The following is a 23,066-nucleotide window of genomic DNA, read 5'->3' as shown; positions in this document are numbered from 1 at the left end:
TTCCCCTCTTCGCTTGTTCTGGGGACAGCTCTAAAATGTTGACACTCTCTTAACTTTATATCTAAATGATAATGTTCACCAGTATGACTAGAGGGGTGAATCGCCTTAATTGGGACAAAGACAGTAGTAAAAGTTCTAACCAAATATTTAAATCCTACGCAAATAGCTAAATACACACACACGCATTGTTTTTTTTTTTTCTCTCCAATTATACAAGCTGAGGGATCAGGCAGGGGACATAGTTAATAGGCAAAAGAGTACTTTGCATAAACCCATATTACTTTTACCTATTTTGCACATGCTGGAGTATACTACATTGGATTACTCTGGTGTGTTTACTATAAGAAGTTGTGGCCTCCATTGAGGGTCAGCTCATAGGAGTTGCGGTTAGTGGCTCTCAGGACTTGGTTGATTTTTATGACTATATCCACCCCACACTTATTGGTGGGATGTCATAAGGTGGATGCCTCCTTGTTCCTAATGCATCTTACAGGGGTCAGGACCACAGTTGCTTGTTCCAGCAGGGATCTCTAATGATTCTATTTGAGCATGTGCACAAAATGAATATGGACATTTCACTCAAAGTGTCATATACAATGATATTAAGGACACTTTCACACAGTGCTTTCACACTGAGGCGGTGAGCTTGCAGGACAGTAAAAAAAAGTCCTGCAAGCAGCATCTTTGCAGCGCTGTAGGAGCAGTGTATACACGGCTCCTAAAGCGCCCCTTCCCGTTGAAATCAATGGGGCAGCAGTGCTTTGCAGGAGGTTTAAAACCTTTTTCAGCCACTAGTCGAAAACTGCTCTCCATATTGCTTTTTATCTGTGATCACATTTTTACCTTGTATATATATTTTTTTAAATAAAAACTAAGTGTTTTTTGACCTGCACCATTGGAAGCCTTTTTTTCCTTTCTATAGCTCCTTGGATGTGAGTTTTTTTGGCCTTTCGGCCTGGTCAACAACTTCTCGATGGCTGTTGGTGTTATCAAGACTTCATTGATCAATCCCTGGACCCGTCCGGACCTCTGGAGCGTTCCTGTGGATCTGATGATCCTGATATCCATGCCTGATTGACCTGGTGTCGCTGACATCCAGATCCACTGTTTCCGGTAAGAGTATTCAATCTTATCTTACATTGGATGTTATACATACTCAACCCACCATCTATTTCCTTTTGAGAACAACTATTCCACCGGTGTGGATCTCGACTTCTATTTGGACTGACCTAGCTGGGATTTGTTCTTTCATTCATTCACTGATTGGACTCAGATTGTTGTAGATTTGAGTTGTCAACGTTTTATTATCACGTTTTTCATTTTTTAGCGCTACATTTCCACATCCCTTTATCTTATGAATTTTTCTCACAGTCGTATGTAGCAGCTGTATTTGTTCACCCTCTCACTGGTTAGCACAATAATTGTTTACACTTTGTGTGGGTTAAAAGCGCCCTGCTAGCAGTCGAAATAGCGCCACTGAAACGGCGGTAAAGCGCCACTAAAAATAGCGGCGCTTTACCGCCGACGCCTGCCCCAGTGTGAAAGTAGCCTAACAGTACTGTGCAAAAATTTTAGAAAGGTGTGGAAAAAGGCTGTAAACTAAGAATGCTTTAAGAATTATATGTACATTTTAATTGTTTATTTTTATAAGTTTACTAAATGCAAACCAAATGGACCAAAGAAAAAACCTAAATCAATATTTGGTGTGACTACTCTTCGGTTTTTAAGCCAGCATCAGCTCTTACAACTGCTCACTTTGTACACTTGCACAAAGTCAAGGATTTTGTAGGATTAGAGTCAGGTGTAAAATTAACCAATTATACCAAGCAGGTGCTAATGATCATCAATTTCATCTGTAGGTTAAAGCAGTAAACCACGGCTGCTTAGAAAACAAAAAAACACCTGTAAGTCAATTTCATAATGAACCGCATACTAGCACATTATGAAATGCTTACCTTGGAGTGAAGCCTTCCAGCAGCGCTTGGTCACCGCTGAGAGGGCTGGTATTTTCCCCCAGTCTCTCTTCTGGGTTTGCTCACTCTGGCTATGTGACTGGCCAGAGCAGCGATGACATCACTCTTGCACATGCGTGCGGGAGCCCACGGTTCCAGCACAAAGCTCTGAAGGTCCGGAATACTTTGCGCAGTGACGTAACTGGCTGCATCCAGTGTGAATATTTCCTAAATGGTGCAAGTTTAGGAGATATTCATTTTACCTACAGGTAAGCCTTATTATAGGCTTACCTGTAGGTAAAAATCACCAAGCGGCCTTTCCTACAAGTGGGCTTTAATGATTACACAATCATTAAACTGGTTGTAAAGGTAAATAGTGTGGAAAACATTATTAAACTGAGAACTGTTACCGTGTAATAACTCCTAGTTTCTTTGTCTGTAAAAATGTGGCTATAGTATAATCCCCGGCATCTGAATTGCAGGTCACATGATCGCTGTAGCTTACTAAGCAATCCACAGATCTGCTGGTGGGCATGACACCACTACATGGAAATAACGTTGCCACTGGGTCTCACTGTGTTTCCATGGTGATGAAACACAGCGTAATCCCCAGTCTAGTGCAATAAATGGAGGGCAGGAGTGGCTGGAGGGGGTGTGGCTTGCTGCAGATTACAGACGATACAGGCGCACACTGCTCTCTAGCACAGCGTGCCTGTATTAACAGCTTGAGGACACAAAACGTAAACTGACCACACTAGCATGAATCAGCAGCCATGCTAGTGTGGTCAGTTTACTCTCAGGAGGCGGGATCCACCAGGTATTATACAACACAGGCAGGACTGAAAAAAAAATGGATATTACATCTCTTTTAGGAGGCAGTAACATAACTTTTTTTTTTAGATCTACAAACACTAACCAAAACAGTTGTGCGAGGGGCATAAAATGGGGTGAGGAACAGCCAAACTCTCACAGGTCACACACCATTACAAGACTGAGCACACAACGAGACACAAGGTAGTTATACTACTCAGGTGACAAGATTTATTTAAACCCCTTTCATACTGGGGTGCTTTTCAGGAGTTTTAGCACTAAAAATAGCGCCTATAAAGCGCCTGAAAAGCACATCTCAAGTCACCCCAGTGTGAAAGCCAGAGTGCTTTCACACTGGAGCGGTGCACTTGCAGGACGGAAAAAAAAGTCCTGCAAGCAGCATCTTTAGTGAGGTGCGAGAGTGGTGTCTACACCGCTCCCAAACCACCCCAGCCCACTGAAATGAATGGGCAGCGCTACGGAAGTGCCTGCAAAGCGCTTAGGCAGCACCGCAACATGGGCGCCTTCGGCCGCTATCTGGGGTTAAAAGCACCCTGCTAGCAGCTGAAAAGTGCCGCTAAAACTAGTGGTGCTTTACCGCTAGCGTCGGCACCAGACCATTGTGAAATGGGTTTTACTGACAATATAATTGATGTTTTTGTTTGCACTTTTCGAACAGCTATAACAAAACCATTACAATGGTATATTTAACAGTCTAAAAAGGATTAAATAAGAAACTAAATTGTCAGAATTTACATATTTTAGGTTACCTTGTGAAGCATACACTTCTTCATAGCATTCTACAATTTATAACAATTACCTGTAGATTCTTCTGGATTTGGGTCAAAGTTCAGCCACTCAGTGCACAGAGGGTAAGCTGGTATCAGAATGTCATGGTGAACGTAGAAAGAGTCCTCTTCATGGTTGTACACTGGGAAAAAAAAAAAAAAAACTCAAAGTAAAAAATTAACAGAAGTTTCAGGATTCAAAAGTTTCTTACCCAGAGATCCTGCCAGTTACAGCACTTCCCTTTTCAGGCTGACAACACTAGGTTTTTAGGTTTTGCAATTAGCTGCCACGTTGTCAGCCTCCTTTAGTTGGCCGTTGGGCTGCCCATCATGACTTGGGCTCATTCACACTATATGCGGTGATTGGTATTTTTCTGCATCTGATCAATGCCAGCCACAGCAAAGGCACATAAAAAAACAACTGTATTCTACGTACCCTCTTCACCTTGCAAAACTCCCCTGAGGAGAGTGTCAGGACACTGCGTAAAAATGCATTTTTCCACAACGCATAAACAGGCAAATGGAAGAGCCGACAATTTGGCGACTCTGCAGAAAACAGCAATCCTTACTGTCTTCTATAAAAGGGGTGTACGAATCATCTTACAAAAGTGCTAATGCATTTCAGCCCACAGGGGCCTTAGTCATTTTTACCCAAAGACCCTGAGCTCACATGGTGCAAATGAATGGTGTCACTTTGACATTTCAGTAAAGCAAAAAAAAAAAAAAAGTTAAGGTTAAGGCACCCCCCGCCACCTCTGGCACAAAACGGAGACCAGACAATATGGTAAAATGGACAGTTTTATCATGCAGCAAGTGTGAACGGGATCTTAAAGAGGTACGTACAGACCTAATAGGCAGTTCAGTGGCCAACTAAAGGAGCACACATGTTAGACTAACAATTGTTAATATATACCTGCAGGTACTCCTCATTAAAAAGGATCTTCAGTCCCACCCCAAAAAAAAAAATTAAAAGACAGCAGCTACAAATACCATAGCTATCGACATTTAATAAAAGGACACTTAGCTGTCCAGGGATCCAGCACTGTCATCACTCACCTGGGCAGGTTCTTCACTGGTCTGCCGGTCCCTGGCATGTTTACTAAGGGAACCCAGGTGTGACTTCTTGCAGCCTCACAGCCAGCTTCCCATTGCGCATGGTCCCGCAGCCTTATGGGACCTGCGACTTGTCCCAGAAGACTGCAAGCAAAGGGGAGGGGAAACTTACAATTGGATCACCTGCGTGACCCACCTAGGTATCCACTCCTCGCCAAAAAAAATAAAAGTACTTGAAAGTGGTGGTCGGAGGGGGAGTAGGCTGGTGGGCTGAAAAGTGGAACTTCGCTTTTTGGGTGAAGTTCAACTTAAGCTAAGTATAAATGCTTTTTTTTTTTTGGTTCAGCTGGAGGGTTGGAAAAAAAAAAAAAAAAAAAAAGACAAACGGATTCCTTTGTCCTGCTGCGGCACTGTGTTCTGACAGCAGGGATTCTCCTCTATCAGATTACGATGATCAGCACCTGCAGCCCATTGACTGCAGGAGTTGATCGATGTAGTTTTCAAGCAAGGCCAATCGGCTTCTGTTGAATAGAGAGAGCCACACACAGATCAAAAATATGGCCAGTCACTACTGAACTGTCTGAATTTCAATCCACGTGTACCCACCTTTAGATGTTTCCCAGGAGCCCCAAAATATGAGGCACTCTAACATGCAATTTCTGACACTTAAGAACGCTCCCCTCACACATGATTTTACAAAGCAGAGCCAATGGCTGTGTGAGGTCTGACTCCTTATCTGAAAAGACTGATTGTCAGAGAAGAGTCTGCTATACTTAAAAAGCAACTCTACTTTTGTTGCTAAAAAAACATTCCCCTCTGGGACCTATGTACATTGCAAGGATTTTTAACTAAGCTTTGTTGCAGATTCCTACCTTTTGTTATTCTGAAGAAATCCTTGTGTGTTTGTCTGTGTCCATGTGGTAAGTCAGTCTAATGGGAGTGGTTTCATAATTATCAATCAGCTGCTGCACCTGCAGAGCTCCAATGAGGAAAACGGCAGGGTCTGCATTCCTTTAGACGTGATTTCCTATTTGGAGTATCTCACCAAAAATTACTTTTTTGTTGCAGGGGATGCCTGAAATTCTGATTTGTATCTTAGCATAGACTTCTGGGAAAATCAGTGAGCCAATCACACAAGCAGGAAATCATGTCTCTGGGGGGCGTTCTGTATATATTCTGTGTACAGAACACCTCCAGGTAGCCATATTGCATTTTACAGAAAATTACAGAGTTGCAGAATGAAGGAAAGATCATTTTTAATAACATTCAATTACAATGTGACTTGTGTCACAATTGTATATGCTATATCCCCCCCCCCCCCCACACACACGAAAGTGGAGTTACACTTTAAGGTTTGAACACACTATAAGAATTATCCAGTTTTCCTCGATGGTTCACAGCAAGTCAGAAACAAGGATAGAAATGTATGAAAATTTGCATATGACAAAGGCTTTTTGGGCGTTTATGGTTTATGATCCTGCACAGTCTTTCATATCTGATTTTCTTGTACGAAAACAGTATACATTAAATGAAAATGGCTCACTCTGTTCATATGAGAAAAGTTGTCGTTTGTCCCTTCATAAATTCTTGGAAAGTCTGAATCGGATGCCGAGAGTCGTGTACGCACTATACAAAAATCAAACAATCGTGCATTGTACAGAATGTTTCCTTCCGATTTTTCTCAGCTCTGTCAATATCAATGACAGCAAAGCACCCATCAATCAGGTCATCACCTCAGTGAAAGATCTCAGTTAAGGGCTCAGGCTTCAAGCACCCCTCAGCTCTCCTTTAAAGTCAAGTAGCTGAGGGCTGTAAGTTAGTAGCAAGTCCAACTATGTAAAACTGGCCATGGATGAATCAAAATTCAGCAAATTTAGTAGCGACAGGCCATAATCTAATCCATATATGGCTATCACTGATCAACTTCTGTTGAACGGGAACATTGTAAAAATGTTGTTGAGCTGTCATAATACGATGAGCTAAATGTACTAAAACTGGAGAGTGCAATATCTGGTGAAGCTGTGCATGGTAGCCAATCAGCTTCTAACTTCAGCTTGTTCAATTAAGCGGACCAAAAAAAAAAAAAAACATGAAGGCTGATTGGTTTCCAGATTTTGGTTAACTCCAAATCAAACTCAATGTCTCAGCAGGAAGAACGGTTTATATCCATCCCGTGTGTGTGACAGAGCTGCACGATTCTGGCCAAAATGAGAATCACAATTTTTTTGCTTAGAATAAAAAGATCACGATTCTTCCGACGTAAAATTTTTCACATTATATATATATATAAAAAAAAAAATAAAAAAAAATAGGCTAACTTTACTGGTTAGTTTTTTTTTTTTTATTCATTAAAGTAATTTTTTCTGAAAAAATTGCATTTGAAAGAAGGCTGTGCAAATCCAGTGCGACATAAAATATTGCAACAACCCCCATTTTATTCTCTAGGGCAGGGGTGCTCAACCTGTGGCTCTCCAGCTGTTGTGGAACTACAAGTCCCATGAGGCATAGCAAGACTCCGACAGCCACAAGCATGACACCCAGAGGCAGAGGCATGATGGGACTTGTAGTTTTGCAACAGCTGGAGAGCCACAGGTTGAGCACCCCTGCTCTAGGGTCTCTACTAAAAAAAATTCTATATATTTATATATATATGTGTGTGTAATGTTTGGGGGTTCTAATTTTCTAGCATAAAAAATTATTTTAACTTGAAATCAACAAATGTCAGAAAAAGGTTTAGTGTAAGTGGTCAAACTTTCCTCATTTACACACGAGTCTACTCCTTTGACAAATTGTTTCAATGTTTATACTTAAGTTCCACTGCTAAAGAATGTTGTGATTCTTGGCAGACTGCCCATTTTTTTCTTCCTTTCTTCTAATGGTTGTGGCTTCAGAAGAGCAAAGAGAATTCTTTGCATAGAAAGAATGATGAAACACTTTTGTCAAGATCGCAACGGAAAAAACAAAAACAAAAAAAAAAAAAACGCAATAACGATTCTTGACGATTAATCGTACAGCTCTAGTGTGCGAGTAATCTGTTAATTTTCTATGTAAAAATCTTTAAATTACCCCTCACCCCCACCAAGAACTACATCCCATGAGAACCCTTTTATATCAGACAATGCGTGGGCAGGTTCTTGGGAATCAAGCAAAAGACAGCATGTTGTCAACCAAACCAAGAATTTAGGAGTATAAAGTATATCTAGCAGGTCAATAGGTAATTTTCTGTACTTACAGCAATTTCAAAGGGTTGCACCGATACCAGTATCGGTATTGGTGCCGATACGAAGCATTTTTAAGGGTATCGGTACTCGTGGAAATGCACTGATACCTTCTAGTTTGTTTTTTTCAGCTGTCAGCAGGATTTCCCCACTAACAGCTGAAATGTAAAGAAATGAATGTCGGTAATTAATGGTCGTTAAGGAGCGGGGCCGCCGCGTCCTTAACAACCATGTCAGCTGTCCATAGGATTCCCCTCCCCGCCTCCTCCTCCCCTCCCATCAGCTGTCACCAGGCCGGACTGGCCGCGGGCGCATGTCCTCTGCAGTGCTGGGTGTACTGACAGGCAGGGTCGTATCTACCGAGGCAAACAAGGCATTTGCCTTGTTGGGCAACGCCGACCAGTTATGTTGCTACAGGAGGGCAAGGGGGGTGGACTCAACAGAGGGTGAATGGATTATAATGAAAGTGTTCAGTGCCTATCGAGCCTCCAAGTCACATTCCTATAGAGCGCCCCCCCAGTCGTCTCTCAGGGACTCTGCTCACCCCCCATCTATGGAGAATGGGCGGGGTGGCCTTTGCTTCCTCGTGTCTGTGTGTGTATGTTGCTCAGTCTGCAGTGTGTGCTGACATCCGTCAATGTGCACTGTAAGGCTCTGCAAGCTGGAGGGACAGCGGGATGTGATCACTCAGTGCAGCCCGGAATACACAAGATTCCTCTATTCTGTCTCTGTGTCGGTAGATTTCTTCCTAGGAATGCAGGTTACGGGAGCAAGTCTGGGTTACTGGGGTGAGTCTGCAGGCAACCTAAAGGCTGTGCTGTGTGCAGTCACACCTCCAACTAATGTCTGCCTGATTGATAGTCAAATTAAGGGTTATCTGTGATAATTCGATCCGTGTAAAGGTCCTGAATGGGGATATGACATGAAGATTCACCTGCACAACATATGATAATCCTCTGATAGCTGTGCTGGGATCCTCACTGATTATTGAGGGCTCTCTGATTATTTCCTATGTAAATATCATCTCATCACACTATGCACCATGTCCGCAGTCTCTGACAATCTGCAATCCACCCCCCCCCCCACCCTGCCCTCACCTACCTTCCAAAAACCACCCCCGATCCTGTCCTCACCACCCTACTCCCCCTACCCAGCCCTCACTTACCCCCTTACCCCCCCACCCTGCCCTCACCACCCTACTCCCCCCACCCAGCCCTCACTTACCCCCCCACCCTCCTATTCCCCCCCCCACCCTGCCCTCACTTACCTTCCTACTCTTCCCCTTCCCACCCAGCCCTCACTTACCCCCTACTCCCCCCCCCCAGTCTGTCCTCACTTACCCTCCTACTCCCCCCCCCCACCATGCCCCCACTTACCTTCCTACTCTTCCCCTCTCTCACCCTGCCCTCACTTACCAGCCTACACTCCCCAGCCCACCCTATCCTCACTTAGACCCTACTCCCCGGCCCCCCACCCTTACCTCAGCCTCGCCCAACTCTACTGCACCCCCACCTCTCAAACCACCCCTCTACCTACTCTTCATAGGAAATAGGCATCGGCAAGTACTTAAAAAGTGTTTTCAGTGTTAAAAGATAAAAAAAGATTAAAAATAACATGAAGACATGCATATTTTTTTTTTTGGGGGGGGGGGGGGGTTTACCCTGACGTACATTTTAACCTCTCACTGTCATCACTGCCTGCAAGACAGAATTTAGCATCCTGAAAATTATGTGACTGCCCATAAGAAGATGCATTTCTCAGCAGCCAACACAGTTTTGACAGTCAGTGAAGTGTACTTACCATGAATTTCAAGACTACAGTGATCTTTCTCTGCCCGACCACAGACCAGGAGGTTGTCAGTGGATTTAATAACAAAATCTTCTGTTTCATATTGCTCCTACAAAATATTGAGAAGCGGTTGTTACAAGATTCATTTTAATTTTAATGCCTACAAATAACAGCATTACAGAAACATTCCAGTATAAAAATAGGAAACAATACAAACCAACACACTTTAAACAGAGAAAGGAAAGATTTAAGTATAACAAGCAAAACCGGGAAATCTGTCATTAAACAAATGTAATATATCGCAGCTTACCAGTCGTTAAACTGGGTCGATGCATTAGTTCTTTTTTAATCTGTTGATACTGCAAGTAAGGCCCCTTTCACACTGCTGCGACTTGAAAGTCGCAAGATTTTACAGCGATTTAAGGTAATGCCTGTGTAAACTTGAGGTCTATGGACCTCAACTCGCATGAAAGTCTCACCAAAGTAATACAGGGACTACTTTGATGACGGTGCCTCTTGAAGTCGCACAGATATGAATGGTACTCATTGGAAATCATGGCGTAAGACTTTTCATGCGACTTTGCAGTCCCAAGTCGCAGGACAAGTCGCAGGACAAGTCGCACAAGTGTGAAAGGGGCCTTACACACTCTGTCCTAGGGTGGCAACACTCGATAACTGTATTGTACCTATGGAAGAGCAGCTTTGTCACTCTAGCACAGGCAGTGTGCTAGGAATATAAAACATCTCCTCCTTTTAACTCTATTACTTGGGGGGGGGGGTCCCATAGTTAAAGTGTAACTAAACCCACAACAGTAAAATCAATCTGTATATGCAGTAAAGCATATTTATTATACTCACTATGGAACCTAAGGGGTTAATCTTGTACACTGTAAAAAGACAGTTTGATTCTGTCTTATCTGATCCTCCCCTTATTTCACAGTCCCCAATTCATGTCCTGATAGTACAGAGCCTTGGGGGGACTCTAGCAATACACACCAAACTGAACATGTGTAGAGAGTTTTTCTTAGGAGGGTGCATGTGATTGGCACAGGGCCAATCAGCACTATCCAGACAGATGGTCAGGGGTCATGCAGACTCATAGGACAGTCAGAGGAGAATAGAAACTCCTGCTGCAAACTTTAACCAGTGCTTGGCCGGACGCTGATAGAAGTCAAAAGACTACTATATACTACAGATGAGAAAAGGTATTTAGCAGTTTATATTTACTAAAATAACTGCATTTCTATGTTCTGTGTACTGTGGGAGACCAGATATAGTGAATGCAGGGTCCTGGGTTCAGTAACACTTTAAAAGAGAACTGGCCAGGGTTGATAATGCTTAATATAGTGCTGCAGAGTGTACAAAAATTTGCAAGCTCAACTGTTTCCTGGATCTACAGGTATTTTTTTTGCACTTGTAGAACAGGTAACTAAATGCTGTCAGTCATTTTTTTTTTGTATAGACGCACATAGCCCAGCTCAGGCTCGAGCCCCCACAAGTACCCCCCCATAGCAAGTGGCTTTGCTATGGGGGCACGCTGAAGAGAGGAGGAGCCAGGAGTGCCAACAGAGGGCCCCAGAAGAGGACCAGGTCCACTCTATTTCAATTTGGCTACAAAAGTTGAAATAGACTTTAGAATGTTTACATTGTTTGCAATGTCTCAGTTTATGAATGTGGAGGAGCTGCTATCTCTTTTGTTCATTCATCTCCAGTGCAGCTGAGGCTGCAGAGAAAGGGACTGGGGAATCTGTGTCCCCAGTCCCTTTCCGTGTCTCAAAGGGGAGATATCAGGGGTCTGTTTAGACTCCTGATCTCTCACCAAAGCCTCCCACCCCCCAACAGGGCTGATAAATAAAAAAATGAAAAAAAGAGTTATGAAGGTTAAATTGTAAAAATACAAAAAAAAAAAAAAAAAACTGTTATCCCAGCAGTTGTGAAGCATGGAAGCATAGAGAGCGTAATCACTCATCTATCTTGAGAGTGGACTTTGAGGGCTGGTCAGTGTGGGCTACCTGAGGCGGGGGGGGGGGGGGTTTACCAGCCGCAGCCCTCTTGTATGGGAGCCGTTCTCCCAACGGTCGCAGGGGAAGAGAGGAAAGAGCTGCCGCCTGGTTGATCAGACCCCCCGAGGGAACATAACTTTCATTTCAATAGCTGTGTTCCCCGCCATGCACCGTTATACACAGAGCCTCCTCTTTGTCTGGGCACTTTGATAGATCACCCGTCCAATCCAAATGAAAGCTGCTATGTTCCCTGACGCTGTGATCAACCAGACAGTGATGGCTCTCCTCTCTCTTCCCCTTCACAGGTAGGCTGCACTGGCGGACACAGATAGGCTGCATTTTTGGGCACAGATAAAGCTGTTAAAATTTTTATAACTTAATTCTGCATAAAACTTTTCAGTGTCATTTCATGAGATAATTTATGAGGGCATGTTTAGGGGTGGAATTAGTGGTGGGGCAGGGTAGGGGCAGGGCAACTGGCGGCGAGTAACCCTTGAGGCCTGGCTAGTAGCTCAGGACTTGAAAAATTTTGAGCCCTGCTCTAGGGGCTACACTACAAATCCCTACATTTAATACAACAAAGATATAGAAACGTAAAAATGTAAGAATGTGAGAATCACAAAAAATAACTTTCAGATAAACACGGCAGAAATTCTTCAAAATATGTGCTCACTGAAAATAAACTATATTTTCGCTTTTATATCCTACATCTCATATCCCTTTCATGAGACCTGTCAGCTCCACCTTTGTTACCGTAAATGTGATTCCAAGCAAAAAAGCTGCTACATCAAACTACATACGACCAAACAGTCACAGAACAATCAACATGTTTGGTGTGATGAATTATGCTGCGTTTTACATTTGATCTCACTCAGAGGGCACAATGTCCCTAATCAATAGCTCTAACTTTTTTCTTTTTACTTGATTTTACCAGGTGCAGACACAAAAATGCATGTATACATACGGTATCTTTTAGGGTGACATAAGCATCCTGTTCGTTGCAGCTGTATACAGTAAGACCAGCCAGACTGTCTCCAAGGTTCGCAACATCTAGTAAGACATAAGATTTAATAGCATTTATCAGTTAATGTTTAAAACAGCACTTCAAGAACTCAGCCACTTTATTAAAAGTGCTAGCTTACAACGGGTTAAGTCCAATGAGGTGCAAGTCACCTTGAGGACTTATCTTGCGTATTTAGAATTTATATTTTATTCAGCACCAGGAGTATAGCTATCATTATGATCCAGGTGCACTGCCAGGAGTGAAGCGGCTTTCTCACACAGCAGCTGCTTGATGTCAATTGGGATGTAGCACCTGCATGAACAGAGCTGTTGCTTCGAATTTACCATCCATGTAGGTCCGCATGCATGTCCCTGAGCTCACACTTCCTGCGTTTGGGGTCATGTACCCACATGGATGTCAGACAGCAGCTATGCCTGTGCAGCCATTGCATCCCTATTGACATAAATGGGACTGCCTGTATGGAGATGCACGGAACACTTGTGCATCCCTGTGTGGGTAAACATGGCCCTCCATGGGCTTACACTTTAACCACTTAAGGACCGCCGTATTGCCAATGTACGTCAACACAATGGCACAGGCAGGCACAAGCACGTACATGTACAGTGGTGTGAAAAAGTGTTTGCCCCCTTCCTCATTTCCTGTTCCTTTGCATGTTTGTCACACTTAAGTGTTTTGGAACATCAAACCAATTTAAACAATAGTCAAGGACAACACAAGTAAACACAAAATGCAATTTGTAAATGAAGGTGTTTATTATTAAAGGTGAAAAAAAATCCAAACCATCATGGCCCTGTGTGAAAAAGTGATTGCCCCCCTTGTTAAAGCATACTATAACTGTGGTTGTCCACACCTGAGTTCAATTTCTCTAGCCACACCCAGGTCTGATTATTGCCACACCTGTTCACAATCAAGGCATCACTTAAATAGGAGCTGCTTGACACAGTAAGGTCCACCAGAAGATCCTTAAAAGCTACACATCATGCCGAGACCCAAAGAAATTCAGGAACAATTGAGAAAGAAAGTAATTGAGATCTATCAGTCTGGAAAGGGTTATAAAGCCATTTCCAAAGCTTTGGGAATCCAGCGAACCACAGTGAGAGCCATTATCCACAAATGGCGAAGACATGGAACAGTGGTGAACCTTCCCAGGAGTGGCCGGCCGCCCAAAATTACCCCAAGAGCGCAGCGACGACTCATCCAAGAGGTCACAAAAGACCCCACAACAACGTCCAAGGAACTGCAGGCCTCACTTGCCTCAGTTAAGGTCAGCGTTCATGCCTCCACCATCAGGAAAAGACTGGGCAAAAATGGCCTGCATTCCAAGGAGAAAACCACTGCTGAGCAAAAAGAACATCAAAGCTCGTCTCAATTTCTCCACAACACATCTTGATGATCCCCAAGACTTTTGGGACAACATTCTGTGGACCGATGAGACAAAAGTGGAACTCTTTGGAAGGTGTGTGTCCAAGTATATCTGGCGTAGAAGGAACACTGCATTTCATAAAAAGAACATTATACCAACAGTAAAATATGGTGGTGGTAGTGTGATGGTCTGGGGCTGTTTTGCTGCTTCAGGACCTGGAAGACTTGCCGTGATAAAAGGAACTATGAATTCTGCTGTCTACCAAGAGATCCTGAAGGAGAATGTCCGACCATCTGTTCGTGTACTCAAGCTGAAACGAACTTGGGTTCTGCAGCAGGACAATGATCCTAAACACACCAGCAAGTCCACCACCGAATGGCTGAAGAAAAACAAAATGAAGACTTTGGAGTGGCCTAGCCAAAGTCCTGACCTGAATCCTATTGAGATGTTGTGGTATGACCTTAAAAAGGCAGTTCATGCTCGAAAACCCTCTAATGTAACTGAATTAGGACAATTCTGCAAACATGAGTGGGCCAAAATTCCTCCAGGACGCTGTAAAAGCCTCATTGCACGTTATCGCAAACGCTTGGTTGCAGTTGTTGCTGCTAAGGGTGGCCCAACCAGTTATTAGGTTTAGGTCCGATCGGACCCCCTCCCGCTGGATACGACGGTCCGGTTCGCTCCAGGAGCGTTCCGTGATGAGGGGATGGCCGTTGGTTTTCAGCCACCCCCTCTGGATCGCTCCTGGCCAATGAGAAGCTTCCTCCCACTGTGTATTGTTTACACAGGAAGGAGGAAGTGATGTCATTCTCCTCGGGGCGGTCTTTTTGACCGGACTACGAGGAGAAGACTCAAAGTAAGTGTGCACCAACACTACACTGACATGTAGGTACACACAGGCACACAAACCCCCCCCCCCAGTCACAGTGTCACTGATTGCAGTGATCATTTCTTTACTGATCACTGCATTCAGTGTCAGTTGTGACAGTAAAAACTGTCAGGACAGTTAGTGTTAGGTCCAGGGTAGCCCCCTATCACCCCCCAATAAAGATTTAACCCCCTGATTGCCCCTAGAGTTAACCCTTTCACCCCCTTTTGCCAGTGTCACTAAGCGATCATTTTTCTGATCGCTGCATGTGTCGCTAGGTAGCTAGTTATTTTTTTAGGTTCACCGCCAGGTTTTTATATCGCTAGGTACCCCAATATACTACCCAATAATGGTTTTAACCCCCGATTGCCGCTAGTTAACCCTTTCACCCCCTTTTGCCAGTGTCACTAAGCGATCGTTTTTCTGATCGCTGCATTAGTGTCGCTACTGTCGCTAGGTAGCTAGTTATTTTTTTAGGTTCACCGCCAGGTTTTTATAGCGCTAGGTACCCCGATATACTACCCAATAATGGTTTTAACCCCCTGATTGCTGCTAGTTAACCCTTTCACCCCCTTTTGCCAGTGTCACTAAGCGATCATTTTTCTGATCGCTGCATTAGTGTCGCTAGTTATTTTTTTAGGTTCACCGCCAGGTTTTTATAGCGCTAGGTACCCCGATATACTACCCAATTATGATCTTAACCCCCTGATTGCCGCTAGTTAACCCTTTCACCCCCTTTTGCCAGTGTCACTAAGCGATCATTTTTCTGATCGCTGCATTAGTGTCGCTACTGTCGCTAGGTAGCTAGTTATTTTTTTTAGGTTCACCGCCAGGTTTTTATAGCGCTAGGTACCCCCATATACTACCCAATTGCCCCTAGTTAACCCTTTCACCAGCGATCACAGTATAAGTGTCACTGGTGACGCTGGTTAGCCAGTTAGTTATTTAGGTTCCCCGTCAGGTTTTTATATAGCGCCAGGGACCCCCATATACTACCTAATAAAAATTTGAACCCCCTGATTGCCCCTAGTTAACCCTTTCACCACTGATCACCGTAAAAGTGTTACGGGTGACTCTGGTTAGTTTGTTTTTTATAGCATCAGGGCACCCACCATTTATTACCCAATAAAGGTTTAACCCCCTGATCACCCGGCGGGTGATATCAATTAGGTTTTAGGGTCAGGGTCTGCGTCGCCCCAGGCAGCGCTAGGTTAGTGCCAGTACCGCTAACACCCACGCGCAAAGCATAAACCTCCCGTAGTGGTATAGAATCTGAACAGATCAATATCTGATCTGATCAGATCTATACTAGCGTCCCCAGCAGTTTAGGGTTCCAAAAAAACGCATTGTTAGCGGGATCAGCCCAGATACCTGCTAGCACCTGCGTTTTGCCCCTCTGCCCAGCCCACCCAAGTGCAGTATCGATCGATCACTGTCACTTACAAAACACTAAACACATAACTGCAGCGATCGCAGAGTCAGGCCTGATCCCTGCCATCGCTAACAGGTTTTTTGGTAGCATTTTATATTTAAATCCGGAAGGCAGTGCTTGGTTTTCGGGGGCCCGTACGTGGCTAGGCTCCCAAAAAGTCCCCCACATGTGGTATCCCCGTACTCGGGAGAAGCAGCAGAATTTATTTTGGGGTGTAATTTGACTTATGCCCATAGCATGTGTGAGCAATATATCATTTAGTGACAACTTTGTGCAAAAAAAAAAAAGTTTGTAATATTCCCGCAACTTGTGGCAAAATATAAAATATTCCATGGACTCAACATGCCTCTCAGTAAATAGCTTGGGGTGTCTACTTTCCAAAATGGGGTCATTTTGGGGGGTTTTGTGCTATTTTGGCATTTTATGGCCTTCGAAACTGTGATAGGTAGTAAGGAGTAAAATCAAAAATTTACACCCTTAGAAATCCTGAAGGTGGTGATTGGTTTTCGGGGTTCCGTGCGCGACTAGACTCCCAAAAAGTCCCACACATGTGGTATCCCTGTACTCAGGAGAAGCAGCAGAATGTATTTTGGGGTGTCATTTCACATATGCCCATGGCATGTGTGAGCAATATATCAATTAGTGACAACTTTTTGTAAAAATTTTTATTTTTTTTTTGTCATTATTCAATCCCTTCGGACAAAAAAAATAAATATTCAATGGGCTCAACATACCCATCAGCAATTTCCTTGGGGTGTCTACTTTCCAAAATGGGGTCATTTGGGGGGGGGGGGGGTTTGTACTGCCCTGCCATTTTAGCACCTCAAGAAATGAGATAGGCATAGTCATAAATTAAAAGCTGTGTAAATTCCAGAAAATGTACTCTAGTTTGTAGACGCTATAACTTTTGCGCAAACCAAAAAATATACGCTTATTGACATTTTTTTTTACTAAAGACATGTGGCTGAATAAATTTTGCCCTCAATGTATGACTAAAATTTAGTTTATTCGATTTTTCTTATAACAAAAAGAAGAAAATATCTTTTTTTTTCAAAATTTTCGCTCTTTTTCCATTTATATCGCAAAAAATAAAAATCGCAGAGGCAATCAAATACCATCAAAAGAAAGCTCTATTTGTGGGAAGAAAAGGATGCAAATTTCGTTTGGGTGCAATATTGCATGACCGCGCAATTACCAGTTAAAGCAGCGCAGTGCGAAATTGGAAAAAGACCTCTGGTCCTTAAGGTGTTTATTGGTCCGGGGCTGAAGTGGTTAAAGAGGAGGGCCAGTTTAAAAAAAAAAAAAAATGTAAAAGTCAGCAGCTGCAAACACTGTAGCTGCTGACTTTTAATAAGCACACTTACCTGTCCAGGGCGCCCGCGATGTCGGCCAACCGAGGCTGACCCGTCCCTCGGTCTCGGGTCCCGGTGCCATTTTCGCTAAGAGAAACAGGCAGTGGAGCCTTGCGGCTTCACTGCCCGTTTCCTACTGCGCATGCGTTTGTCGTGCAGCGCTTTGTGAATGGGACGCGCTGTGTTCTGGGACACACAGTTCCCAGAACACAGCGCGCCCCATTACCCAGAAGACAACGCGACGAGGAGAGAAGAAAGAAGATCTCCGCGGAGGAGGAAGAGGCAGATTAGGATGATGTGCCTAGCAACAGGCATTTCTGGTAAGTTATAAAAAAATGTTTTTCATGATTTTTTTCTCATTTTTAATGTATTTATTTTTTTTCAGGGTGGCCCTCCACTTTAATATGCCATAAGTGAACGATGCTTTAGTAGTAACTTAGAAGGAATTTTGTAAGTTTTTCTGTGTTTATGTGCACTATTAAAGGGGTTGTAAAGGTAAACTTTTTTTTTTCACCTTAATGCATTCTATGCATTAGGCCACTCTGTGCAAAACAAGCTGCACGGTGGAGGGAAGTATAACATGTTTGTTATTTTTTTATTTTATTTTTTATTTTGCCTTTAGTGATCCTTTAATTATTTTAGTGTATTTTTTGTGAAAATAGCAATATGATGAACATTTGCGCAATTATTACGGGGCCCTAAAAAATCTGTACTTTTTTTTATTCTACAGATCATGTGCTTTCAGAAAATGTTTAGTTTGAGGGGTCTTTTCAAATTTTGAAAGCTGCAGGTGAAAAATGGTAACCTCCAGATTTTTTGCATAAATTGTTTTTATTTCCAGTTTTGCGTACCATTTCACAAAAAGGTGCATTTTAAAATGTACAAATATTTGATATTTATTAACTCAACACATATTATATTTACTAGGAATTTTGTACATTTTGCCATGTATGAATCTACTATTAATGATTTTAGTGTACTTTTAGCAAAAATATTGTTTGATAAATATTCGCACAAATATTGCGGTGCCTTAAAAATCAGTAGCACCTTCTTTTTATTCTACTGGCCATGAGCTTTCAGAAAATGTATGGTTTGGGGGTTCCTTTACAAACCCTGAAAGCTGTAAGTAAAAAAGGAAAACCTTCAGATTTTTTTGAGAAATGTTTGCATACGTCCTTCTCAAAAAGGCGAAATTTAAAATATACAATATAGATTTGTCAATTTATTAATTCAATACAGGTTGAGCTTTTATATTTAGTAGGAATTGAGCAGGAATTTTGTAAAATTTGCCGTTTGTATCTGCTAAGAATATTTTTGGTGCATTTTTAGTGAAGATGATGCTTTCGTAAAAATTTGTGAAAAAATCGTGGGGCCTTAAAAATCAGTAGCACCTTCTTTTTAATCTACTGGTCCTATGATTTCAGAAAATATATGGTTGGGGGGGATTTTTTTTTTAGAGAAATGTGGTCATTTACATTTTTGCGTACATTCAGTTTTCACCATTTTGCAAAAAGGCTTAATTTAAAAATTAAAAATATTTGTTATTAATTAACTCTATACAGGTTAAGCTTTTGTATTTAGTAGGAATATTGTAAAATGTATCTGCTTATAATGATTTTAGTGTATTTTTAACGAAAATATTGTTTTTAAAATATTTGCACAAATATCATTGTGTCCTAAAAATCAGTAGCACCTTATGGGTCTTTATCAAGCTCTGAAAGCTGTAAGGGAAAACAAAAAAGCAATGAAAAAATTGCAGAAATCGCCTGGCAGAACCATTGGCTCCCGCTGGTGTCAAAGTCAGTCAGCCAATGAGGAGAGAAAGGGGGCGGGGGTGGGCGGCGGCTCCGTGTCTGAATGGACACACGGAGCGGTGGCTTGGATTGGGTACTTCCATAGCATGCTGCTTGCTATGGCGGCACTCAACAGGAGGATCACACAAGAAGAGGAGGATCAGGTCTGCTCTGTGCAAATCCACTGCATAGGGCAGGTAAGTATAACGTTTGTTAGTTATTTTTACCTTACAAAAAAAAAAAGACTTTACAATGACTTTAAAAAAAAAGAAAATGAATGCTTTCCTAAAATTAGGTTCACACAATAAGTCTTCCATTTCTAAAACTGCATCCAATTCATATTACACGGTCAGTTTAGAAGCAAGCTGTGGTTAGGGTTCTTCTTTAGTTCCTCAAATTCTCTATCCAGTCTTTTAAAAAGAGATTTCAGCTTTTTGCCATCCTTCTCTGAACCATGTATCATGTCCCAATCAATTCTTTCTAATCAATCCTGAACAAAATTGTCTCATCTCACCAGCTGATGAGGCAAATGTAAATTGATTAAGCTGTAATTACTACTGCAGTAACCTTGCTCCAACAAATCTGTTGTCTTGTATTACTTTCATTGATTAAAAAAGGGGTTATAAAATAACGGTCACTTGTACAACACGGGGGGGGGGGGGGGGGGGACTTTTACAAAATAAACACATATTAAATTAAGCATGGATTATGTACAGAACATCAGAACTATAAAATAAAAATGGTAGTAATCTTTAGAACAGTTAGGTTGATGTCTGAGGGATGACTATGCCACTAGCAATCATGCCACTCAGCCTAGGTTCACACATATATGATGCGGGAACCAGCCCGATTACAGTGCAGGTTCCCGCATCGCATCTCTCTTGCAGGCAGTTCACACTGACCTCTGCGAACCACTGTGGGTGTCAATACATTGTTAATGACACCCTCAGATCGGTTCACAGATTTCAGTGCGAACCGCGAACTCGCACAGGAATTGGATTGCATGGTTGAGAACACCCATGTCCAACCCCAGTGCAGGGTGAAAAAAGTCCCTGCATCTTTTTTGCACGAATCCAATGCGAGTTCAGCCATACAACTGTACGGCTGAACTCGCACTGCACAGACATCACGTAATCGGCCCCTAGCGTTGCTAGGTCTACAAAAGATCGGGGTTTAGAGCCCAAAGCAGCGAAGTAAAAAAAGTCATACTCTTGAGCGGGCATGTACATGTATATAATATACATTATGAGAGGCGCATGCCACCCCCGAGACCTCACAGAGGTAACACTTCAAGTTCACATTTAAAAATGGCCCAGCCCAGTGCCATTGCATCACTGTGCATGCACCCACCTGCCCGAAAAGGGCTGAGCGTATATAGGCTTTCCCGTGTGGTGGGGGCGCATGTGCACTTAACATGTCGGCACAGGCCCGCAGCCAAATCTTTTACAGACGCCGCTGTCCTCAAAGCAGCCCCAGGGCAGGTGGCCTTGTTGGCCTACTGGAGAGTGGACCCGTGCACCTGGTAGGAGACTCAGGGCTATGGGCTCCAGATTCTCGGCTGTAGCCACAGAAGCCACCCCCTAGCGACGCCACTAATGATTTGAGGAAAATCGCCTATGACATGATCACCAACAGGCTGTCTGTTCCCTATGAAATCATTCTATCTGTATCTAGAGTAGTCAGATGTCGTCCCCATCGCTAGCAATCAAGATTCTGCAGCATTTGAGCCAGCGACAAATGACATCATGCTGCATCTGGCCATAGCAATAGATATTCCTGTTGCTGGCTATTTGTCTCCAGTGGTAAAATTGCTCATCAGAGTGATATATCCAATTGAATGTTAGGCCTCTTTCACACGGGGCAGATCAGTAAAGATCCACCCCGTGATGATCCGCTCGCTCAGCGGGGATCGCTCCGTTGTCCCCGCTGAGCCGGCTGCGGACAGGGCGGTCTCCGCACACTGTGCAGGGACCGCCCTGTCAGCTCTCCGCTCTCCTCTATGGGGATCGGACGAGCACGGACCGTCTGTCCGCGTTCGTCCGATCCGCTCTGCAGACGGATAGAAAAATAGGATTTTCCTCCGTCTGCAGAATCGGACTGTTGCGGAGGCGGATGAAATCGGGTGTCTGCGGATGCTCATCCGCAGACACCCGCTATCCCATAGGGATGAATGTATGTCTGTATTTCATCCGCAAACGGATGGATGAAATACGGACATATCGTCCGCATTTGTGAAAGGGGCCTAAAAGTTTCAAACAGCTTAATTCATTTTAGGTGCATCAAAACAAATGAAAGCGGCCACAACACAGTAGAAAAGCTTGATCAATGCCAGCATGCTGCAGAAAGGCCCTCTGCTCACCATATGGAAGCAGGAGTTCATGTAAGAGCCAGACATGCCCCTGTTGTCATACCTAAAGCTCTGCAATCAGCAAAGTTTATGCATTCAGCTTTTCTCTCTGCTTGCACGCAAGGAGAAAAGGTCAAACACTACAGCATGCAGGCAGGGACAGGCTTTTTTACTGTGTTGTGACTGCTTTCTTTGCAACTTGACTTTGCAAAACTTTTGTTTTGATGTGCCTGAAATGCATTTAGCTGATTGAAACTTAAAGTTAATTTGGCCTTTAAAGCAGGGCTCGACAAATCTGAGGCGCCAGGTCACCATAGTGACAAGAAGGTTGGTCCTGGTGCCTGGGCTGCCGTCCGAATGCTCATGCCTGCACACTTCTAGTTGTTGACAGTTTCCCGGCCTTAAATGCAGTGCGATGTGCATTGCATTACATATAGTGGCGCACAGGGGAGACATGCAGTGTCTTTGGATCCTGTATGTCTCATTAAAAAGAACCTGTCACCAAAAAAAAATAAGAATCATCACACAGGGTACTTTTTGTCCCCTAATGGAAAAAAAAAAAGAGAACAAAAAAAAAAAATGTTTTTAAATGTAAAAAATGTAAGTTACTCCCAAGCACAGAAAATCTCCCCTCCCCAAAAAAAACTGAGGCTCCCCACATTTACGCACGTACACACATAACTGCACACAGCAGGTCGCCTGCCTATGCCTGAAAACGTCAATTGCGATACAAGTTACATATCGCCAGACACGCCTGAATGAGAAAAATAATTCTAGCATCAGACCTCCTTCGTAACACTAAAATGATAACCTGTAGGAGGCTTTTATCGTTTCACCTATGGAAAATATAGAGTACTGACATGTTTAAGGTTTGATATGTTGCGTATTACTCAGGACAAGCCTCAGTTTTTATATTTTACCAAAAAAATTGGGTAATTTATTACATTGATGTGCCCCCTAAAATTAACTTTTATTGTATTTTTTTTACTAAAACGTTGTGTTTCCTAGACCTTTGCAGTAATATCATGTAACATAAAAACATTGGAGCTACCACTATTTTATTCTCTAGGGTGTCTGCAACTAGCCAAAACAAGCCAGTTGGTGGCCAAGCGCATATAAACTGAGGGGTTTATTTACTAAAGGCAAATCCACTTTGCACAGCAAGTGTACTTGGAAGGGCAATCGCTGTAGACCCGAGGGGGGGCGTGCAAGGAAAAACAAAAAAAAAACAGCATTCTTGCTTGTACATGACTGGATGATAAAATCAGCAGAGCT

General features: G+C 43.1%; 1 protein-coding gene across 1 annotated transcript in view; it reads right to left on the bottom strand.

Moving 5' to 3' along the window:
* The window catches only part of PWP1 (PWP1 homolog, endonuclein), a 103,916-nt gene that overhangs the window by 70,404 nt on the left and 10,446 nt on the right, over positions 1-23,066 (bottom strand). The window contains exons 4-6 of the mRNA XM_077468484.1: positions 12,577-12,662; positions 9,622-9,718; positions 3,583-3,693 (exon numbers count right to left, since the gene is read on the bottom strand). Coding sequence (XP_077324610.1) covers positions 3,583-3,693; positions 9,622-9,718; positions 12,577-12,662 — 294 coding nt within the window. The remainder of the gene's footprint in view (positions 1-3,582; positions 3,694-9,621; positions 9,719-12,576; positions 12,663-23,066) is intronic.

Source organism: Lithobates pipiens, unplaced genomic scaffold (assembly GCF_037356315.1).
Source record: "Lithobates pipiens isolate NorthernLeopardFrog02 unplaced genomic scaffold, aLitPip1_a1.2 Scaffold_8, whole genome shotgun sequence".
Classification (NCBI taxonomy): domain Eukaryota; kingdom Metazoa; phylum Chordata; class Amphibia; order Anura; family Ranidae; genus Lithobates; species Lithobates pipiens.
Note: the sequence above shows the minus strand (reverse complement) of the source record. Positions and strands in the feature narration are given on the sequence as shown.